Source organism: Cyprinodon variegatus, unplaced genomic scaffold (assembly GCF_000732505.1).
Source record: "Cyprinodon variegatus isolate N-32 unplaced genomic scaffold, C_variegatus-1.0 Scaffold319, whole genome shotgun sequence".
Taxonomy (NCBI): Eukaryota; Metazoa; Chordata; class Actinopteri; order Cyprinodontiformes; family Cyprinodontidae; genus Cyprinodon; species Cyprinodon variegatus.
This window is the reverse complement of record NW_015150772.1, coordinates 374,745-394,946: the sequence shown is the minus strand read 5'-3', so window position 1 is coordinate 394,946 and position 20,202 is coordinate 374,745. Positions and strand designations below refer to the sequence as shown.

General features: G+C 37.1%; 2 protein-coding genes across 2 annotated transcripts; both read left to right on the top strand.

The window, feature by feature from the left end:
* The first annotated feature begins 11,610 nt into the window (after positions 1 to 11,610).
* On the top strand, positions 11,611 to 14,779 carry LOC107090977 (leucine-rich repeat neuronal protein 4-like). The gene is made up of 2 exons (XM_015384646.1): positions 11,611 to 11,768; positions 13,668 to 14,779. Exon 2 carries the CDS (start codon positions 13,670 to 13,672, stop codon positions 14,405 to 14,407), a length of 738 nt encoding a protein of 245 aa, XP_015240132.1. The 5' UTR covers positions 11,611 to 11,768; positions 13,668 to 13,669; the 3' UTR covers positions 14,408 to 14,779.
* An 867-nt stretch (positions 14,780 to 15,646) lies between these two features.
* On the top strand, positions 15,647 to 18,581 carry LOC107090981 (thiosulfate sulfurtransferase/rhodanese-like domain-containing protein 1). The gene is made up of 4 exons (XM_015384651.1): positions 15,647 to 15,786; positions 17,142 to 17,258; positions 17,468 to 17,630; positions 18,386 to 18,581. The coding sequence occupies exons 1-4, from the start codon at positions 15,774 to 15,776 to the stop codon at positions 18,438 to 18,440; spliced, it is 348 nt and encodes a 115-aa protein (XP_015240137.1). The 5' UTR covers positions 15,647 to 15,773; the 3' UTR covers positions 18,441 to 18,581.
* The last annotated feature ends 1,621 nt before the right edge of the window (positions 18,582 to 20,202 follow it).

The window sequence follows — 20,202 nt, the reverse complement described above, 5'->3', positions numbered from 1 at the left end:
TCCGGCCAAGAACCCCACATTTCAGAGTAGGATTAATACTGGAGCTATCACAATGTAATTATGGCCTTAATTTAAATTTCAGTTTATGTATATCCTGTAGTCTAATTGTAGACCTGCAGTCAGTCCCTGGACTGGCATGCTACATAGTTATGGACAAATTTCCCACTGGGATCAGCTTCATAGTCATTGTAGGACACGTCTTTGATTTGATTTATTTTGCTCAGGCTTCTTGTAAAGCCCACAGCCCATCGAATGTTGAAAGGGAAATATTATTTCCATTTCTTTTAATATATAATAGAAGTTTTACACATTCAGTAATAAAATGTCACAGGAGATGGTATGGGGGGATGGTCATTTAAGAAGGGGGATGATTTTTAAGATTTTTTTTTTAAATGAGGGATGGTGTCCACCCAATCCCCACTCAACTCGAGTACTGTTTATATTGCTCGAATTTACTACATGTCATCTCAAGGCTCTTTACACAAACAGTGCAATCAAATCATACAGATAGATTGGTTAAAAGTTTTATATCTAAGGAAACCCTGCTGATTGCATTGAGTCATTTACTTTAACAGCATTTGCTCCTCTTGCATTCGTTCCTGCTTAACACATTTAAGGTGAAGAGTTATGAATTTACAGCTGTCCAGCAGACACTCTCCAGTATTATAGGCTGAGATGCAATGATTGTTACCACTGTTTCTGGCTGGTCACAAATTTATGTTTTGAATCATAATAATAGAAAATTAGTTGGAAGGAAAATGTGGTAAAAAAAAAAAAAAAAAAAAACTGGCACAAGAAACAAGTATAAACCCATCCTTAAGAGGATTATATTAATTATTATGTATTACAAATACACAATATTAATGTATATTTTCATAACATTTTTTAAAGGAAATTTGCTTTTCAACTATATAACTTTTACATTTATTAATTTATTTAATACATAATATGAATATCAAATATATACAATTACATTCGATCTTCTATTCATAATTTACATTATCATTTGGGACAGAATGTGTCCAATGCAAACTTACAGGTTTTTGCAGATGACACATTTCTCTATTGATTGGAGCTCTTAGGCAATTGTACTTTTGCATAAAGCCTTTGTTGCTTTCAAGTGCTCTTTATTAAGTTTAAAACTTGTTTTTGTTGTGTAATATGGGTAAAACCAAATGTATGTATTTTTCCATCCCCTCTGTGTTCTTTTGGGGGGTAAATAAAATGGAGTGGTTATACGTGTATAAATATCTGGGCGTCCTCATTTTTAAACCCCATGTACAGTATTGCTTATTCTCAATGTCTCAGGATGCTGTACTACATCTCCTCTCTAAGGTTTACAACAAACTGGTAAACGTCAACACACCATAGTGATTTATACTTACGGGTGAGATGGTCTGGTTTGGCTGCTCGAAGGAATTCCCAACAGTTAACTTTTATTTATAAGGCATCAATTTGGACTGATCTTGGCCTATATATGTTCTGCAATTAGTCTGAAAAATCTCGACTCATTTAGAATTGACTCACACAACATGCTGTTTCTTTCTGTCCCTTTTCCTCGGACTCAATAAGGCAAATAAGCCTTTGGTGAGTTATTTCTGTCCTCCTGCAACACGTATCAGACAACTTAGATATTAACTTTTAATTTCAAACTAAGTTTTTGAGGCTGATTCAGTAACATAACAAGTGCAATAACCCAAGTCAACTAATATGTAGTTTTTCCTTAGCTTTCTTTAGCAGATATTTTTATATCTAAGGGTATTATATATTCCGGGGTATTACAACTTTTTTCTTCTCTTTTTATGCTTTTCTGGTACTATGTATAGTCTTTTTATATTGTCTGTCATATTTTATTCTTAAATGGCATTTTGCTTTAACTCTTAGTACTCTATATGACTACTGGAACCAGAATTTCCCTGAAGGAGTAATCCAAAGGGATGAATTAATTTGAGTCTACAGTAAGTCTTACATCGACCAATTTTACATAATTGGTTTTTGTTTTCTTTTTAATATGTGTTTCTACCTCTCCTGTTGGCTGTAATGTTAGCTTCTTGCCAGCTAGTTCATTATTAATATGTCTGTTGTGAAGTAATCAACTCAAGTACATAGAAATCTGAGTTAGCAGTTTTTTTCTTGTCACATTCAAAACAAAAATTTACTCATACTCATTGTATTCTGCTGTATTCATGACCCGGTCGCGGGGGCAGCAGTCTCAGGAGAGTCTCCCAGACTTTCCGCTCCCCAGACGCCTTTAGCTTTTCCATGATCAGGGTCATTGTGAAAATAAGCACTCCATATTTCATGTCCAATTTGGGGATTTGTATAAATGTATGTGTGTTTTGTACACGTTAGTCCTACCTATAGTCTGCTGTCTCATAATGTCAATGTTGCCAACATTCTGATTGTTACATCCTTTAAAAACACTAATAGTCTACTGAAGAAGAGTTCTCAATTAGACTGTAGGGCAAGCCACTTCCAGCAGCATGGCACTTTTCAAAAGTGGCACATGCCAGTTGAAAATTGTCATATGCCACTTCAACTGGCATATATCATTTTTCACAAGTGGCATGCAAGATCACTTTTGCCTTTCAAGTATACAGGCTCCAATATCGACATACATATCTACATCAATTTGTTAAGATGCCTGTATGCATGTTGTAGCTTGGCTACACTTTTGTTGGTAGCCATCATCAACTTTGTTGTATAATTTGGGGTAATTAGTCATAGAGATGATCAGAAGTCGATCGGTTTTGGTTTACATCGGCTTTGTAGGCTTGCTTTAAAGATGTCCGTAATGATACAGTAGATATCATGGCTTTTAAGTTATTTTTTAACGTGTTTTGAGTTTCTTGACTCTTAATTATCTGATGCAAACTGTTACACTGTAAATAAAAGGACATTAATTTAGATGTTTAAAGAATACCCACCCAAGCTAAAAGCCTGCAGTATAAACAAGAATTTGTTGGAACTGAAAAGTCAGAGTTCATTGTCCAGCTAGATTTACATCATCACAAAGAAGGTTTGTCCAAAGTCAACACGAAAGGACTGAAATCTGTAACTTCCCACACGAATACGCCAAACTGAGTCTGGAGAAATGTTTATATAGTAAGTTAAGAAATTATTAAGAAATTATGCGAAAGGTCTTGTTTATGTTGTAACAAAGAGCAAAAAGAAAAAAGGACCTAATTTAAATCTTTTAACCTGATCTTAGTTAAGCTGCTTGGTGGTAGAAACTTGTGTCCCACTGTCAGCAAGAATGTATATATTTTTCTAAGCCTGTATATCTAAATTTGGAGCTATCTGGATTGCAGGAATTTTGAAATCCATAAAAAAAAAAAAAAAAAAAATATATATATAAACCTGAAAAACCTAAGTGTAAATAAATAAGTAAATACGAAAACCTCCAAAATTCATCTGACCTTTGCACTCATGGTGAGGGTGAAGCATAATATTGCTGCTGATCAGAATTTATCAGCAATGGGACTTAACGACCAGTGGTCATTGTTTCTGTACTTTATTTGAATTCTAGAATTCTTGAATTCTAGATACTTACTTTAACCAAGGAACCTCACTTGGCAAGAAAACCAAACATAGATACACACCCACATACAAAGACTTGAACATTTAAGAATATATATATATATATATATATATATATATATATATATATATATATGGCTGCAAAGCGCCTTAATGTGGCAGCAATAGCAAGGATCAACCACTGAGGGGAGCTACCAACAAGTGCAAAATGTCCAGGACTACAGAGCTAAAACCTTCATCACCTTAGATATGTGATATTTGGGGTTGTACCTGTCCCAGTTTTGCAAATCTAGACTGAGATAATACCTGTTGTGAAATACATTTAATTTATTCATCATTAACTGAAATGACCAGTTTTAATGAGGAATCTATGGCAAACTAGACTACAGCGTGATACCTTCATGGTTGTGCCACAGTTCTAATGTGGTGTTCAGGTTGATATCTAGTATTAGTTTTTAGAACAACTTCTTTCAACTGTTTGCCGTTTTCTTTTGTGAGAAAACAACAGTCAAGTCTTTCTTTCAATAATCACCTTTATCTAGCAACTTAAACACCAAATGTGATTAATACTTGTCGAAATATTCTCCCTATATTATTCAAAACCATGTAACCTTTTCATTCCTTTTCAAAATAGAGCACTATGAGTTGCTCCATCCAAAAAACACCCTTGCAGTTTGTGGTTTTAACAAGAAACTATTTGAATGATGCATATTTGCAGTTTACTGGATTGCATATAATCAGAACTCATCATCAACAGCTCAGAGGGCTCTTAGACTTAGACTTAGACAGAACTTTATTGATCCCTTGGGAAGACTCCCTCCGGAAATTAAGGTTACCAGCAGCTTACAGGGCAAAAAAGTATTAAGTTAAATTAAAATTAAGCAAAATACAAATACAAATAAATATGGAGTTCACATTTAACAGAAAAAATAAAAAAAATACAAGTGTTGCTACTCCTTCCCTCTTCCCCCTGTCCTGTGTCGCCTCCTCGCCCCCAGTGAGGCGTACAGTCTGATGGCGTGGGGGACATAAAAGTTCTAAAGTCTATTGGTCCGGCACTTGGGAAGCAGCAGTCTATCACAGAACAGGCTCCTCTGGCTGCTGATGACGGCGTGCAGAGGGTGGCTGCTGTTGTCCATGATGTCCATCAGTTTATTCAGTGTCCTCTCCTCTGCCACCGTCACCAGAGAGTCTAGCTTCATGCTGACCACGGAGCCGGCCCGCCTGATCAGTTTGTCCAGTCTGGACGTGTCCTTCTTGGATGTGCTGCCTCCCCAGCACACCAAGGTGTAGAAGAGGACACTGGCAATCACAGACTGGTAGAACATATATAGTAGTTAACTTCTATCACATATAAACAGTCTGTATAATCGTCTGCAACTACACATGTTCCAGAAGTGAATTAAAAAGCATGGTTTCTATCAGGCAAACTATGAAGATATGCCGTGCAATAAGTAATGTGGCCCCACATCGTGAAATGGAGCTGCTACACCATCACACTGCTGTCTCCAATTACCCCACTGTGGACGGAACAGGCAGCGTGAGCCACAGCAGCTCCCCCGGGTTAAAATTAGCTGCGTGCTTTAGCTTCCTCAGTGTCTGGATATACGACTACCCCAGGATTCCTTTTGAATGAAGTGGTGGGGGGGGTCAAAGGTGACGGGGATCTAGCCCATAGCAGTGCTTCCTGTTTAACACGAAATAGTTCAAATCCTCAGAGAGGTGTGTGGGTAGGTGGGGGAGTGAGCCCCACACATTTCTCAGTTTCATCAAGTCAGCTGGGACTTGGTTCAATGACTAAATGTGAAAAACAATTTAATGATTATAAGAAATAATCTTGGGAGTAGTTGCTACCTTATTTGGCCCTCAGTTTACTAAAAAGGAAATCCTTTGAATAAAGAAATACAAAATAGATGACATTCTTATTCCATGCTGGCAGTGATGCAGACAGATGTCTTGACAGATGTCTCATGTCTTGCTCAAACTTGCTTTAGTGGGTTGGAGGAATCTGCAGTGGAAGGCAGGTTATTATCTAAAGTACTATGACTCACTGCATGGCTTCCTTTATTCCTTAGGGACTTAAGCACCATGCTGAAAAAACCTCAACACCCACATACCATGGCAACAGAAAACCCACATTCATAAGTTTTCTCTCTAAGCCCAAAAACGCCTTTGATCAAAGCTTTTTAGCAGTTTACTCCTTGAAAATAAAATACAGAGGCTTATCACAGCTGATATCTGCATGCAGGTACAGTATGTGTGTACACAGTGTTCAGTTTGGTTTCACCTAAATGATGATTTAGGCAATCCCTCCTGGAAGGAGTAAGAGTGTTACAAAGCAACTTTAGTTACTAACGCTGCAAGATCCGAATGCTCGTCTGAAACATGTTTCCTTTTATGTTTCTTGCTCTTTACTCTTGATTGCATGTTTGAACTTGCAGTAACCTTAAGTTTACCAACAGAACCGATGGTTTAAACAAGCAGGCTCTTCTGTGTGTCTCTAAATTATTACAGTCAGACTTACAGTTTATCTTTCAGTGTATTGTGTTTTGAAAAGGCTGCTGTTGTTTTTTTTTCTTGTTTTCTTTTGTTGCCTGTGTATGTTCAAGGATAACCTGAGGAAATATAAATCAATCTCCAAATGACAATTTATTATAAGCAAAACCCCTAATTGTCGCCTAAAGCTAACAGCTGGTTATGCACCCTTTAGCAGCAAAAATCAGTGTTATGGGCTTCAAATAATTGGCTGTGAGGGTTTTGCTTCCATGTGAAAGAATTTTAATATCTGATACAAAATTGTTATTATTCTGTTATCGTTATAGTTATTCAGTCATAGTGCTGGAGCTTTAGTCATAATACAGCACTTCTATCAAATTATAGTCTGGACTTAGACTAGGACACAACTTGATTTTTTCCCCTAAGCTATTCGGGGAAGGACTTGTTACTGTATTTCAGATAATTTTCATGCAGCATAGAGCTTTGTCTTAAGGTAATGCACTAGTGGCCTTAAGATAAAAATCTAATTTATAGATTTTATACAATATATTTTATAGATGCAGTATAGATTTATAGAGACAAATTCACGGTTTTATAATCAGAGGCTGTCCAGGTCATAAAGAAGGACAGCAACCCCAGAACACCACAGTAAATCCAGTATGTTTAAGTTTTTCTCAGATAATCATCAATATGCTTTAGAGTAAATGTGAAAAGAGCCTTTTGGGGATTTTTGTTCAGCAGCTGTCTTCAGCTTTGAACCCTCCCACTGATGCATTTTTGCCTACTCTCCATAAATTGGTTTCTTTTAAGATAGACATAATGAGCTGATGGAGTATTTTTTGCAGGCATACCACTCCTGGGGAGCTATACCAATGTTTCTTACTTGTTTTTTTGTTTGTGAAAAATGGTTCTCACTGTGGATGAATGAAATTACTAAACCTGAACTGTAAAAGACTATTTTTCCAATCTATTCTTAATCTAATTTGTAGATTACAACATATATTGTTTTTCAGTCATTTTGCCAACTTCATTTTGTCAGACAGTTTTTTTTAATTTTTTTATTATTCTTTTCTTGATGCCTGGTGGTGACCAGGCTTAACTCTGGCTGGTGTAACTGAACTCAGCTGAATCAAAGAAGCTTTATTCTCTAATAAATGAAACATTTACTTGAGAACTGCATTTGGTGTCTAAGGTATTTCAAAAGGCTTAGTTATTAGGAAAAAGTCTTATTATGACAGAGTACTATGAGACAGACTTTCAGATGATACTGAGTTAACAGGGAAATCATGAGATGAATGACTTATCCTTGTGATACGCCTGGTGCAACCTGAGCCAGCCAGCCAAACAGACTGCTGAATCTTATCAGCTTACGACACTAAAAAAGCAGGGGGACTGATGAGAGATATGGAGATGATTGTCTTTTGTAGTCAAAACATTAATCTTTAGCTTGAACCTGAAAAATAAATGTAGATGGGGGAAAGCACTGGGAGGAGTGGCAGATTTTACAGAATTTTCCACTGTGGTTTGTTAAACCACCACCGCTGAATGACTAAACAGAGCGACTTTGAACTAAATCCCAATGCCAGAAGGCTAATATACTCTGTGTTTAAAGATTCAAGCATGCTAACATTTTTAATTGGTTTAAAACTAACCACATTTATGTGAGGGTCTGATTCTGTATTCAAGTTTTCAGAAGCATATTGTTTGTATTTAACACGGAGTGATTTAATGCGTTTACTGTTACATAAAGTAGATCTGTTAGCATTTAGTTTATTTGCTGCAGTAAATTGAAATGTTTGTCACACCACAAATTTCAAAAACTATAAAGTTGTGATAGCGTTTGCCAAAAAGGTGCTTTTATTATATTCTTTAAGTATCATCAGAGATTTTAAAAGGAAATCAGAAACCTTTTCATGTTTAAATGATTAAAAAAAAAAACTTTAACACATGGTGCAGGAGCAAAATAAAAGACCTTTCAAAATAGAATGTATTATTATCATTCATTTGTGATTTAATAATATTATTTTTTTCTGTTTTTATATCATAATAGCTTTAGACAGGAATGCCAAGAACCAAAAACTTAAACGATTTGTGCCTTATATTTGACCTTTTATGTACATATGTTGGCCTGCATGTTCATAGCATCAATCCGAGAGCCAGGCATGTCTTATCTAGCCTGCGGTGAAGTAATAAACTGTATCAAACAATGCTGTGTACCATTGCACAACAAGACCTGAAAAGTACATGCAGTTTCTGTGGTTTTCATGCCACCCTTTCTGAGGTCTAATCCAACCTAGATGCCAAAGTACTTACACTCTTTTTCAAGAACTTATTTTCACAAAGAACTTTTATTCAGAGCTTATCGGCACCAATGACTCTCCTAGGCTTACTGTAATCAAGTGCGTGGTCTTGGTGATGAGAAAATAAGAAAACAGTTTTTAATATGTGTTAAATTAAAGAGGGAAGGAAAACAATACACCTTTTTTTCTAATGTTTCACAATTCATCTATATCCATCTATACTTAAAATGCTATCAGTATAAATAATATTAAAGCCTTTATAAAGTCAGAATACTTCCATTAAGATACAATGTCTTTTCTTTCAGGAAGCCTATCTATCTATCTATCTATCTATCTATCTATCTATCTATCTATCTATCTATCTATCTATCTATCTATCTATCTATCTATCTATCTATCTNATCTATCTATCTATCTATCTATCTATCTATCTATCTATCTATCTATCTATCTATCTATCTATCTATCTATCTATCTATCTATCCATCTATCCATCTATCCATCTATCTATCTATCTATCCATCTATCCATCTATCCATCTATCCATCCATCCATCCATCCATCCGAGCTCATTAACTGCTCCAACTTGCAACCCATGCAAAATCACATGCAACCAATATTCTTAGGAAGTCCTCTTAGTAGGATAAATAGTCCTAATGTATTTAATCTATAATCTAAACATACATAAATTATAACACAGATGAATATCCATCAAGACCTAACTGTCATTTTGCACAGCTTTCAGACAGTGAATGAGCAGCATTTGAGCAGAAAAACAACATTTCAATTCCATTAAGTGCATCAGTGATCAAATTTAAACAGTTTGGGAGAAAAAAAAATACATTGTGAAAAAATACATAAGTTTAGAGTATTAATATATGGTGCAAATATGCAGTATTTTGGTTAGGTATTAGTGTGATGCAGAGTCTTTGACATTATTTAGAGTTTTTTCATCAGTTCAGCAGTCTGATGGCAGTGGGGAAGAAGCTGTTTTGGAATCTGCTGGACCTGCATCGAATGCTGCAAAGCCTCTTCCCAGAGGGCAGCAGGGAGAAAAGTCCATGACGGGGGGTGAGTGGTCACTAATGATGTTACAGGCTCTGGACACGAAGCTCTGCAGTTCTCACCACTCTCCTCACCTTCTTCCAGTCTGAGGTGCCGCAGCCTCCACACAACACATTGAGACGGCTGATCAGAACGCTCTCTATGGTGCTTCTGTAGAAGGTGGTGAGGATGGGTGGGGGCAGGTGGGCTCTCCTCATCCTCTGCAAGATGATGTGCTTTTGTGCCCTTTGGATCATTGAGGTGATGTTTACATTCCAGGTGAGGGTGTCTGTGATGTGCACCCCCAGGAATTTGGTGCTGTTGACCACCTACCTCTAGAGCAGAGCTGTTGATGAGCAGTGGAGTGTGGTTATGTTCTTCCTGAAGTCAACAATGATCAGGATCAGGTTGTTGTCTCTGCACCGGCCCACCAGCTTCTCCACCTTCTGTCAGTAGTCCTGGCCGTTGTTGTCTCTGAGGAGGCCAACCACTGAGTGTCATCTGCAAACTTCCCGAAGTGGTTGGTGGTGAACCTGGGGACACAGTCATGTGTCATCAGAGCGAACAGCAGGGGGCTCAGGACGCAGTCCTGAGGGAAGCCTGAGCTTAGGGTGACTTCAGAGGTGTTCTGTCTGACCTGGACTGACGGAGGTCTGTTTGTGAGAAAGTCCAGCAGCCAATTGCAGAGCGGTGTATTGAAACCCAGCTGTTCCAGTTTCCCTATCTGATGCTGTGGGATGATGGTGACCTGAAGTCCAGGAACCGCATCGCACATAGGTGTTCTCCTCCTCCAGGTGTACTAGGCCCAGTGAAGAGCAGAGGAGATGGTGTCTTCAGTGGGGTGGTTCCGTCGGTACAGTAGGCGAACTGGAACAGGGTTAATGTTGGGGGAAGACTGGAGACAATGTGTTCTTTAACCAGCCTTTTGAAGCACTTCATCATGATTGGAGTCAGTGAGACAGGCCGGTAATCAACGATGGTGGCAGACTTGAAGCATGCTGGCACTATGGATTGGTCCAATGAGGTGTTAAAAATGTCTGTGAGGACACAGCCAGCTGAACTGTACATGCCTTGTACACCTGACCAGGTATGTTATCGGGGCTTGGGGCCTTTCTTGGCTTGGCTCTCCTCTTCCACACATCAGAAGGTTGAGTGCGTCTTCTCCCTGATGTGGAAAGGCTTTCAATGCTGGAGTGTTGTTTAGTGCCTCTAACCTTTCAAAGGAGAGTTTGTTGTAGTCTATGATCACCCCTATGCCTTTCCACATCCTCCCAGTGTTGCTAGCCATGGAAGTCATGGAAGAGATCCTTTATCTTCCGGCTGAGGTTCTGCTTCATTTAATGTTTTACAAGTTAATGTTTTACTATTTTAACTAAAAAATAATTATATATAGTCAGTTATTTGATTAATAATGTTTCTTCTGCAATTTGCGTCTGTTTTACACACATCTGATACCAAATTGTTTCATTTTGGCTTTAAAACATGAAAAAAACAAATCATGACTGTATAGCAGAGAATTCATATAGAAAAAAAAAAGATTATTAAGCTACTTCTATCTAGTTTTGATCTCTACAAATTCCCAGACTCCTTCTTCATTCCACCAGCCTAAGATTTAAGAAAAACGTGTCTCAACTCCTTTAGTAGAGAGGCTGATAAAATCCCCCAAAGCAAAAAAAAGACCCCTCTTCTCTTGCACTTTTCATCTCTTGGTACCACAGTGCCACATGGGTGAATAAATAAACAAGTGAAAAAAGAAAACTTTGCCAGTTTTACTCCATAAAAGGATTAGAAAGGAGAAAGTCCCCATCATTTCATTCCTTTGTCACAATGGGGTCACACGGGTAGTGGTGGGAGTTTATAATAAACATACACATTCCTCACCCCCTACTCTCAAAAGCCCTCATAAACAAACACTAAAATGACCTTATGTGCTGCTCTGTTCCATTAGAACACCTGTGGAGTATGCTGGAACTTCATCTGTAAAGTAAATGATCAAATACAGATATGTTCACCTCCGCTTTAAACAAACACTCCTCTACAAGCAAAGCATACCTCCCGGTGCCGCTGAGCCAATTAACATGCAGAACAACACTCAGCTTTCTGTCCCCCCCTCTTCTAGAGTGGTTTAAAAAAATGCTTCAAAAAAAAAAGGGAACACTGATGGTTAGCTGAAAGCCCGCTTGGGAAAGAGAAGGCACAGTGAAAAACAGAGGGGAGAGGCTGCCAGAGGAGAAACAGAGGGGGTGTTAAAAAGGAGGAGGAGGAGGAGGAGAGTCTGAGAAAGAGCTTAAAAACTGTGAGAACTGCAGACGCTTCAGAGCACATGGAAAGAGCAGCCAGACTGGGAACAAAGAAGATCAAGAGAAGAGTTTAATCAACATCAGAAAGGTAGAGCACTTTTAGATCTTTTCATTCATTTTGTGATAAACAACTTATTTTACCCAGCTGCAGAACACTTGCTTGTTTAATTTACAGCAGTCATGTTTCTAAGGTCACATGATGAACTTTTCTGGCTGTTCCATTTTCTTTGAATGTAAATTTAGTTTCTTACATTCATCTGGCTTCCTGCCAAGAGTAAATGGAAGGTCTAGTCCAGGTCAGCCCAATAGTAAGATTTATTTATCTTATGGTGTTTACAGGATGCAAACCAGAACATTGGAGATGTTTGAGTTTATAAATATATCTCTGAGCTTCAAAACAAAAAAAAAATGTTTTTCTAAATCTTTTTATGAAAATGTGGTCAAGCAGGAAAGAAGGGGCTCATTGCTGAACACTTTCAGCAAAGGAATCATTGGAAGAAAAAAAAAAAAAAACAGTTATCCAAGAAGAATCTAGTGATAAATAAGTCTGCTAATTGGAATTGTTTATAAAGTCAATATATATACGTTGGGATTTTTCCAGTGAATTCTCGCTTTTCTTTGCATAATTAGTCTGTGTTTTAGTGTTAAGGGTGAACAACAGCAATGCAGCCCTTACGACCTCACTACCTAGAGACCGTCTGTCATGCGACTCCCCCTCTACAAGTCTATCTACTCTTAGTTTTCATACAACGAATCATGTGACAGGAAGGGCACATGCAAGAGTTGAAATACTAGGATATTAACATTTTCTACTTAATTTGGCTCTGATAAAAAGTAAACGAGGCTCTGGCTGTTGCCTCTCCTCCAGTTATTGGTCTGCATTAACTGTGATGAATACTCATCCAGCAGCTTCAGATTGTTGATTTTCTTCAATTCAACATTTCAACTCTTTCCCAATCCTGGGATAAATAAAAATAACACCTGAACAGCATCACTTTGAGAGATTTCAGTACTGCTAAAACCATTACTGTCATGGTCTTAGCGCCAATGACTGGCTTGATTGTTAATTCCATTCACCTGTCTAGCTCCGCACATCTATGTCACCTGCTCCAGTCTCTATTTAACCTGCCTGCTTCCAGTCGTGAATGCCAGATTATTCGAGCCTTTAGTGAGAGTTCTCTAGCGTACCTGATCGTTTTCTGATTGCCTGACCCATTCTGCCTTTGGACCTCTGAGCCTGCCTGTTCCTGTTCTGATCTGTTTGCCTGACCTGTCTTTGGAATTCTGCCTGTTGACTGAACCTGGAACTGCTTCCTGACACAGACCTGGATAACCCTTAAGTACCTATTTGGATCTTTGATCTGATCCTTTGCCCTGGACTCCTGTGAACCTTCTCAACACTGGTTTTGGCTTGCGTTCTGGATAGTCCTGCCTTCCTTTGTGTGCTTGGATCTGATCTCCTGCATGTTGTTCCGTCACCAAAGCTTTAGCGTCTGGGACTCTCTGGGCAGTGCATGCCGTGTGGTGTTGGTAGCTGTTCAGTTGGAATCCACCTCTTCCTCTGCGCACGGATTGAACTTTAAGACCAAAGGTTCCTGTCTTAGACGTCCGTGCAGAATCTCTTGATAAACGCCTTTTTGAGAAATCTGTCTGCCTTGATTACTGGGTCCTCTGTTTCTAGCCTTGACAATTGCATCATCAAACATGTATTGTAGCCCCCTCCTGTTTTTGTGAGACTGACTCAAATGATTATTTCAATCACAAGAAAAGCTGGTTTTGAAATTCTTATCTATTATAAATGAAATTGAAGGGCCAATTGTATTTTTTCATAATTCATATTATACAGAATTTTAGGTTTGCAGCATTTAAAAATGTATCCCCTTACAACAGACGTTCCATATTGAAGAATTATAGGAGTGTTACGGATAACATTAAATATTCAGTCAATGCAATTGATTCATTTTTTGTTTTGTTTTTTTTTCTACAGAAATGGCATCCCCGAGCAGGAACCTGGCTTTTCTTCTGATTTTCATCTTACATCTAATTGACTCGCAAATCTTTGCTCACAGTTCTACATCCTCCCCACCCATTACCCGTAAAAGGATCATAATACTAACTGACCCTGGCTTAGAAATTGATGAAGGTGATTATGATGATGACGGCTTTCCTCCTGAAGTGGTGACCTCTCAAAGAAGTCCCCGTTTGTCCAGTGTGAACCACTGTCAGTATGACCCCTGCTTGGAGAATCAGGAGCCCTGCGAGAGTCTTAAGGCTAGAACTGGGTGCATGTGCCCTGGGAAGAGTGGTGAGGACATGGTTCCTCATGCTCCACGCATCCAAGCACTGCAGCCAATCACTGAAGGAGAAAACAGAGGACAGATAGTAGTGCAATGGTGTGCTCCCAACTCAGCTGTTTCCACCTATAAAGTGACTATAGAAGGAAGTGAGGTTACACTTTTTAAGGAAAATCATCGACGAGCTTTGGTGAGATCTTTGGAGGTGGGGACGAAGGTTTGTGTGGAAGCAGTGAACAGTGCCGGGACCAGCAGTCCTACAGACTTCTCCTGTAAGAGATACGAACGACCCGAATCTTCCGACCACAAACTGCTGGCTGGGGTCATAGGAGGAGGAGTCGCCTTCATTCTTATTCTCCTTATAGTAGCTATAGTGCTCTGTAGAAGACAAATGTGTCGAAAAGCAAAACGGGATTCTGTCGTTGGATCATGAAACCCCTCCTAGAAATCAGAAAGGGCATCATGATCCAGACAAGAGGAATGTGGGGAGTTCAGCCAAACTCACTAAAAAGAAAAGATCAATAGTTTTTTTTGTGTGTGTCTTATACTAAATACATTCGTTAAACTTCTGTCTCGAGGAGTCTACAGAAAATAATGCAAAAAGTTAGCGGTATCTGTTGTTTTGGTGTTAGTGTTACAGGTTTGTTTGCAGGCAAATTAACCTTTGTAGATTAAATATAAAGCATTTTGTTGTTTTACGGCTAAACTTACATAATAACTGTGTTGTTGTGGAATTCTGTCATAAATAGTTTTAATAAAACATATTTTTTTATGAAAAACTCTGGTAATCATTGATTTGATTTTGTACTGAAAATGTATTTTCTTTGTTTATGTACATGGATGAATCTACATAATTAAAAAAAAAAAATAACCTTGGATAACATTCAGCATTATTCTTTGCATAGCCACCATTGCAACTTTTACACATGTTGTAATAAAATAAGAAATATGCATATGTGCTTAAAATAAGCACGGCGTTTTAAGTGGACATTCAAAATAAAATGTATTAATTTCCATAGTTATTATGGTTTAAAGCAGCAATACTAATATAATTTTTTATGGCGATTATACATTATAGATTATGAAAACCCCCAAAATTATTTTTTTTAAAGAAATGTTTACATTTTATAAGAACAATAATACAGCATTTTAGATAAAGGAATATGTGATGGGGTTAGGCAGTAATTCCTGAAGGAGCTGGCTGATCATAAAGTGCTGTTACTGTAGAGCATGTTACTGTAAAGTGAAATAACAGGAAGAAATAGAGGTATAAAATGTTCATGGCCACCTTGGGGAAAAAAAGTAGCTTTTAGGTCATCATGAAGCAAAACCTTAAAGCTTTAGGAGCACACAGGTATTTTTTTTTATCAGTTTGTCACTACTACTGGGAGTACATTAAATTGTTTTTTAAATGCTAAACAATTGTTTTTTTTTCCTTTTAAAAATAATGTTTCATTTACAGTTGTCTATTTATTAATTTTTAACATTTTTTTTGTTTGTTTATTGTTTTTTTTTATCACTAATTTGTCCTGAACTCTATGGGAATATACATGGACATCATTTGTACCTTAAAACTATGACAAAATTAACACCACACACAAAAAGCTCAGTTTTATTTTGAAAGTCTACTGGAGTGAGGTTTCAGCATACTTATTGGCTTGCTGCCTCAATCCCTTTGCTAAGCCCCACCCACTTTTCTTTCAGAGCCAATTAGTTGTCAGCAAATAATATGAGGAAGAAGGTGTCCTCTTATAGCAGGGGATTACAGCTCATCTTCACATCTTTAATCATTGAACAGGATGGCAAACACAAGTAAGTCCATTTCCCTTTTGTAGCAGGTATAATCATTACCTTCAGACATCCTTCTGCTTTTAAATCCCGAACTGAAACAACATTTAGACTGTAATGTGTTTTTTTTTTCAAGATCATCACAATATTTCCTCATAATATCTCATTATTACTGAAGATTGTTTAGAATATCTTACCAAAAAAAAAAGGATATTTTTTAGAAATTCAGAGTTTTACGACTTGTGAATATTGATATATTTCAAAACTGTATACTTTCTTGATTAGTTTCATTTTATTCAATATTTCCTTTAAGTGATTTCAATTTAATTTAATTCAGTTAAACTCAGTTCAACCTCAACCCAACATAATGAATAAAGTTTTCATTCCTCCTGTAAGTAAACTATGGACAGTCACTGTATTCATTTTCTAGCAGTTCCTGTAGTGTCAGTAGAAAGGGAAAAGTCTCCTTTAAAAGAAGAATCAGATCCAGAGTGTGAACAGCACTATGCTACATATGACTTGGGTTTTGAGCAGACTTAAGCACAAACCCACTCATCCGGAGGTACTTGTTCAACAAAAGAAAAAAATGTAATGGCATTGTTGCCTTGTAATTTGATCTAGTAGAGAACAGATCAGCTCTGAGTCAGTTTCCAGGTCTAGAGGAAGAAAGGCAACACATACGGTAACTTACTAGTTCTAAGAGAGAGACATGGTTAACTATTGACAGGGATGTTACTGTGATCCTTTGTAGAGTGACTCAGCAATCTAGTCTACTCCCAGTAGAGTCTAGTCTCTACTGGGAGTAGCCGGTTGCGGGTAGCAATACAAAACAAATCATGAAATTTGCAACCTGTTGCCCCGCCTGCCAGGACGCCATGACTTTACTCCTAACTCCCAGAAAGAGGTAGTCTTATAAGCAGGGTTTAGGTATTTTTTATTTTTTTGGATAGTTACTCAGATATCTTCACCTTTACCCTTCACTGATTCCAGCAATTTGCTTTGTGTAAAACATCAGAGGTTCATACGTATCTCACAGTAGATTTTTTCATAATGGCAGATATTTTTCTCTATTCACCTGAAGTGGGCGGAGTGAACTTGAACATGACCTCACACTGGAAAACTATCCGGTCACGGCAAGGAATGTTGTCAATTATCAGTTTAAAGTGGTAGTTTGTACATACAGCTGTCAATTAACTAAATGAGAAATACCTGCTGTAACACTTCGTACAAACAACATGTGCCTCTGGGGGGGAAAAAAACATCTGGTGAAAGACTAATCTGTCATTTTGACTTATGATTTTAAAAAGAGGTTGATACAAATTTCTGAAACCCTTGTGATGCTTTATCTTGTTGATTTCCCCCCTCTATCTCTTTTCCAGTCACATATGAGGAACTGAAAGCTCTTATTGCAAAGAGCAAGGATCTGGTTCTGATTGATGTCCGCTCTGAAGATGAAGTGAAAAGAGGAAAGATCGCTGGTTCAATTCACATTCCCAGTAAGGCTTTATTTAATATATCCTGTAAGAGTGGTTTTAAATAAGATATTGGTGTCCACTGAAACCAGGTGTGCTGTTTTACGTAAAGAGTGTGACGTGGTGAGTGAGGATAGCAATTCCTGTTTTTCAAGCTCTCTGTAATTTGCATTAAATCGTCATAGTGCAGTGCAGTATGTGATTGACAGGCTGATTTTGTCTCCTCCCTACAGTTCAAACAGTAGATGCTGCTCTGGCCATGACACCGGATGAATTCAAGGCCAAGTATGGAGTAACAAAGCCAGCCCTAGGTGATTCTGAGCTGGTGTTTTACTGCCAGATAGGAGCCCGAGGGGCGAGGGCAACAAGCATGGCGCGGGGAAAAGGATATACCAAGTAAGATAGTCATTTTTGTTGTGTTTTTTATTTTTTTTTACTCTTTTTTTCTGCTGATGATATCTGTAGCTCCTTTTTATTTATTTATTTTTTTCTGATTTTATTTGTATCAGAATATACAGCAGCTAAAAGTCAATCAAAAGTCCATTAAATTAAGGAGTCATTTTTGCCATTTTCATCATTTGACAAACGTACAAAACATGCACATTTGGGCTGGTCGAGCTGATAGACTCTTTTTTAAATGATAAACTTTAAGCTTATATTGTTACACATTTTCCTGACTACTCTACAGACTAGTTACTACATTGTTATGATTTTTTTTTAGCTTTTTGAAAATGTGTTAATACACCAGGTTTCTAAGTAAGCACAAGGATTTTACCTTCCAATTGACAAATATAGTTATAGGTCTTAGTCCTGGCTACAATAAAATAAGAATGAGTTAAAAGGTTTTTGTTGAAATGTTGAAAATTGTGAGCAACCATTTTAATGGATTAATCTGGATTTTCTCTGCGTTTGTGGCATTTAATCCAATTAAAAAATATATTAAAATGGGTTTTCTTGGTTTGAATTCTTTTTTTGCAATACCTGTGCAATTTTGATTTCTTTATTTCAGCTAAAATGAATCTTGATAGCAGTTCAAGCTCCGTGCTGCTTTAGAATATCTATTGAAAGACTTTCAGCTTCAGAGCTGTGATAATATTTCCTCAGTCTGTTTTTTTGCCTAATTCTGTGTTTTCTTTCTTTCTTTTATTCAGTGCACGTAATTATGCCGGAGCCTACAGCGAATGGTCAAGAAAACAAAGGAACTAATTTATTTGCAAGATGAAGTCTCACATATTTATATATACATATATAATATATATATATGCAAAGAATTTGTTGGTTTTTATACAATAAAGCATTGTAATTGTAAATTTGAATTTGTGGCACACAATAAGTTAAGAAAAAGAAAAATAAATTATGTTGTTTACTACTAAAACTGTCTATTGGAGATTATTAGAGTGGTTCTTCTATGAACTGCAAAGCAGGGCTGTCAATTCTCACCCATTGAGACTCACCCATCTCAGTGTCTTCACACACTCTAACTCCATATTCCTAATTTCTCACACTAAAAAATTACAGGCATTAAAACTCAACTCTGTTCCACTTATTTATGTACAAAAATACCATGGTGATCAAAATCCAGTCCACGTTTTTAATACAACCTTAGTGCTAACACAGGAGGACATGCAGGGTTCATATAATATTCACCGTGCCAGATATTGAAACAAGACAGTTGTTATGACGTATGTCATTATAATTTTTATCTTATCTCATCTGGACTAGTATAATTCTCTTTGTAAATTATTGAAGATTTTAAGCAATCTAGTACTTGAGTAAATATGAATAAAAAATAAAGCAGCTAGTTTAAAGTATTGTAGGATTACATCCAATGGTTTGTTTTCTCTTTACCAGGTGCTTCTTTTAGTCCCAGTTTTAGTCCATGTTCCAGTTAAATAATTATTGCTCAGTCTAGTTTAATAATATCCCGCTGGCATTTAGGAGTAATTAAAACAACACAAATATTTTAATTCTTAAAGCTTGCAGGTTCACTTCTCAAACACCATAGGAGGTCCACAAAAGAAAAAGAACCATTGCATTTTGTTTTTGTTTTTCAAAAGTTTTCCAAAGACAAGACCAACCACATTCAGAGAGGATGTGCAGAACAGCTCAGTTATTCTGGATTAATAGAGGAGAAACCACAGGGATGTTCTTCTTTTATTATTACTTATCTTATTCATTTATCTTTATTTTGGTCTATTGAATATGTTTAAAAACTTAATATCCATCACACCTTCCAAACTGAAACATCCAGTGAAGTGCTGTCTCCTGTCAGGGTGAGTTTTTATCAAATTTAGAGCCTTCTAGAAGGTCTGAATTGTTTAGCTGTTTTGTCAATTGTAAGAAAAACTAAAAACATAATGAATTAAGTTTTTAAATCCTTCGCCTATTACCAAATATTCATGCATAGTGTAGTTTGCAGAGGTTTCGATTGCACTGGTTCCAGCGTCAGTGCCAGTAATCCAGTAATAGCTTATTAGTTCCACATTGTTTAATTTACTTGAACTGCAGAGAATAATTAATGAACAAAGTTGTGAAATTCTTAGTTTGAAGTATATTTAAGATGCAAGTTTTTTTAGTAGGGCCCATTCTGCTTTACTTCAGTTCTCTAAAAAAAAAAAATCACCGGAATGTAGAAAATAATGTATATTGTGAGAAAAATGTTCCACATAACTACAGATCACTTATTGTTACTCAGTAACATTTACTGTGCTATAAAAATTCCACATTTTGCCGCTTTGTTTCAGTGAAATCCTCTGAAAACCTCAACCTATAGCTGCACCTGTCCTCATCTAACCCTGACAGGAAACTATTTCAAAATCTCACACCAAGGTGTGGTGAAAAGTTGGTAGTCCATTAGATTGGGTGGATTTTACGCACTCAAGCTTAAATCTATATTAAATAAAACAACAAAAAGAAAAACGAAAGAAAGAAAAATATCTTAAAAAAAAAAATGCATTTATTTTATTGG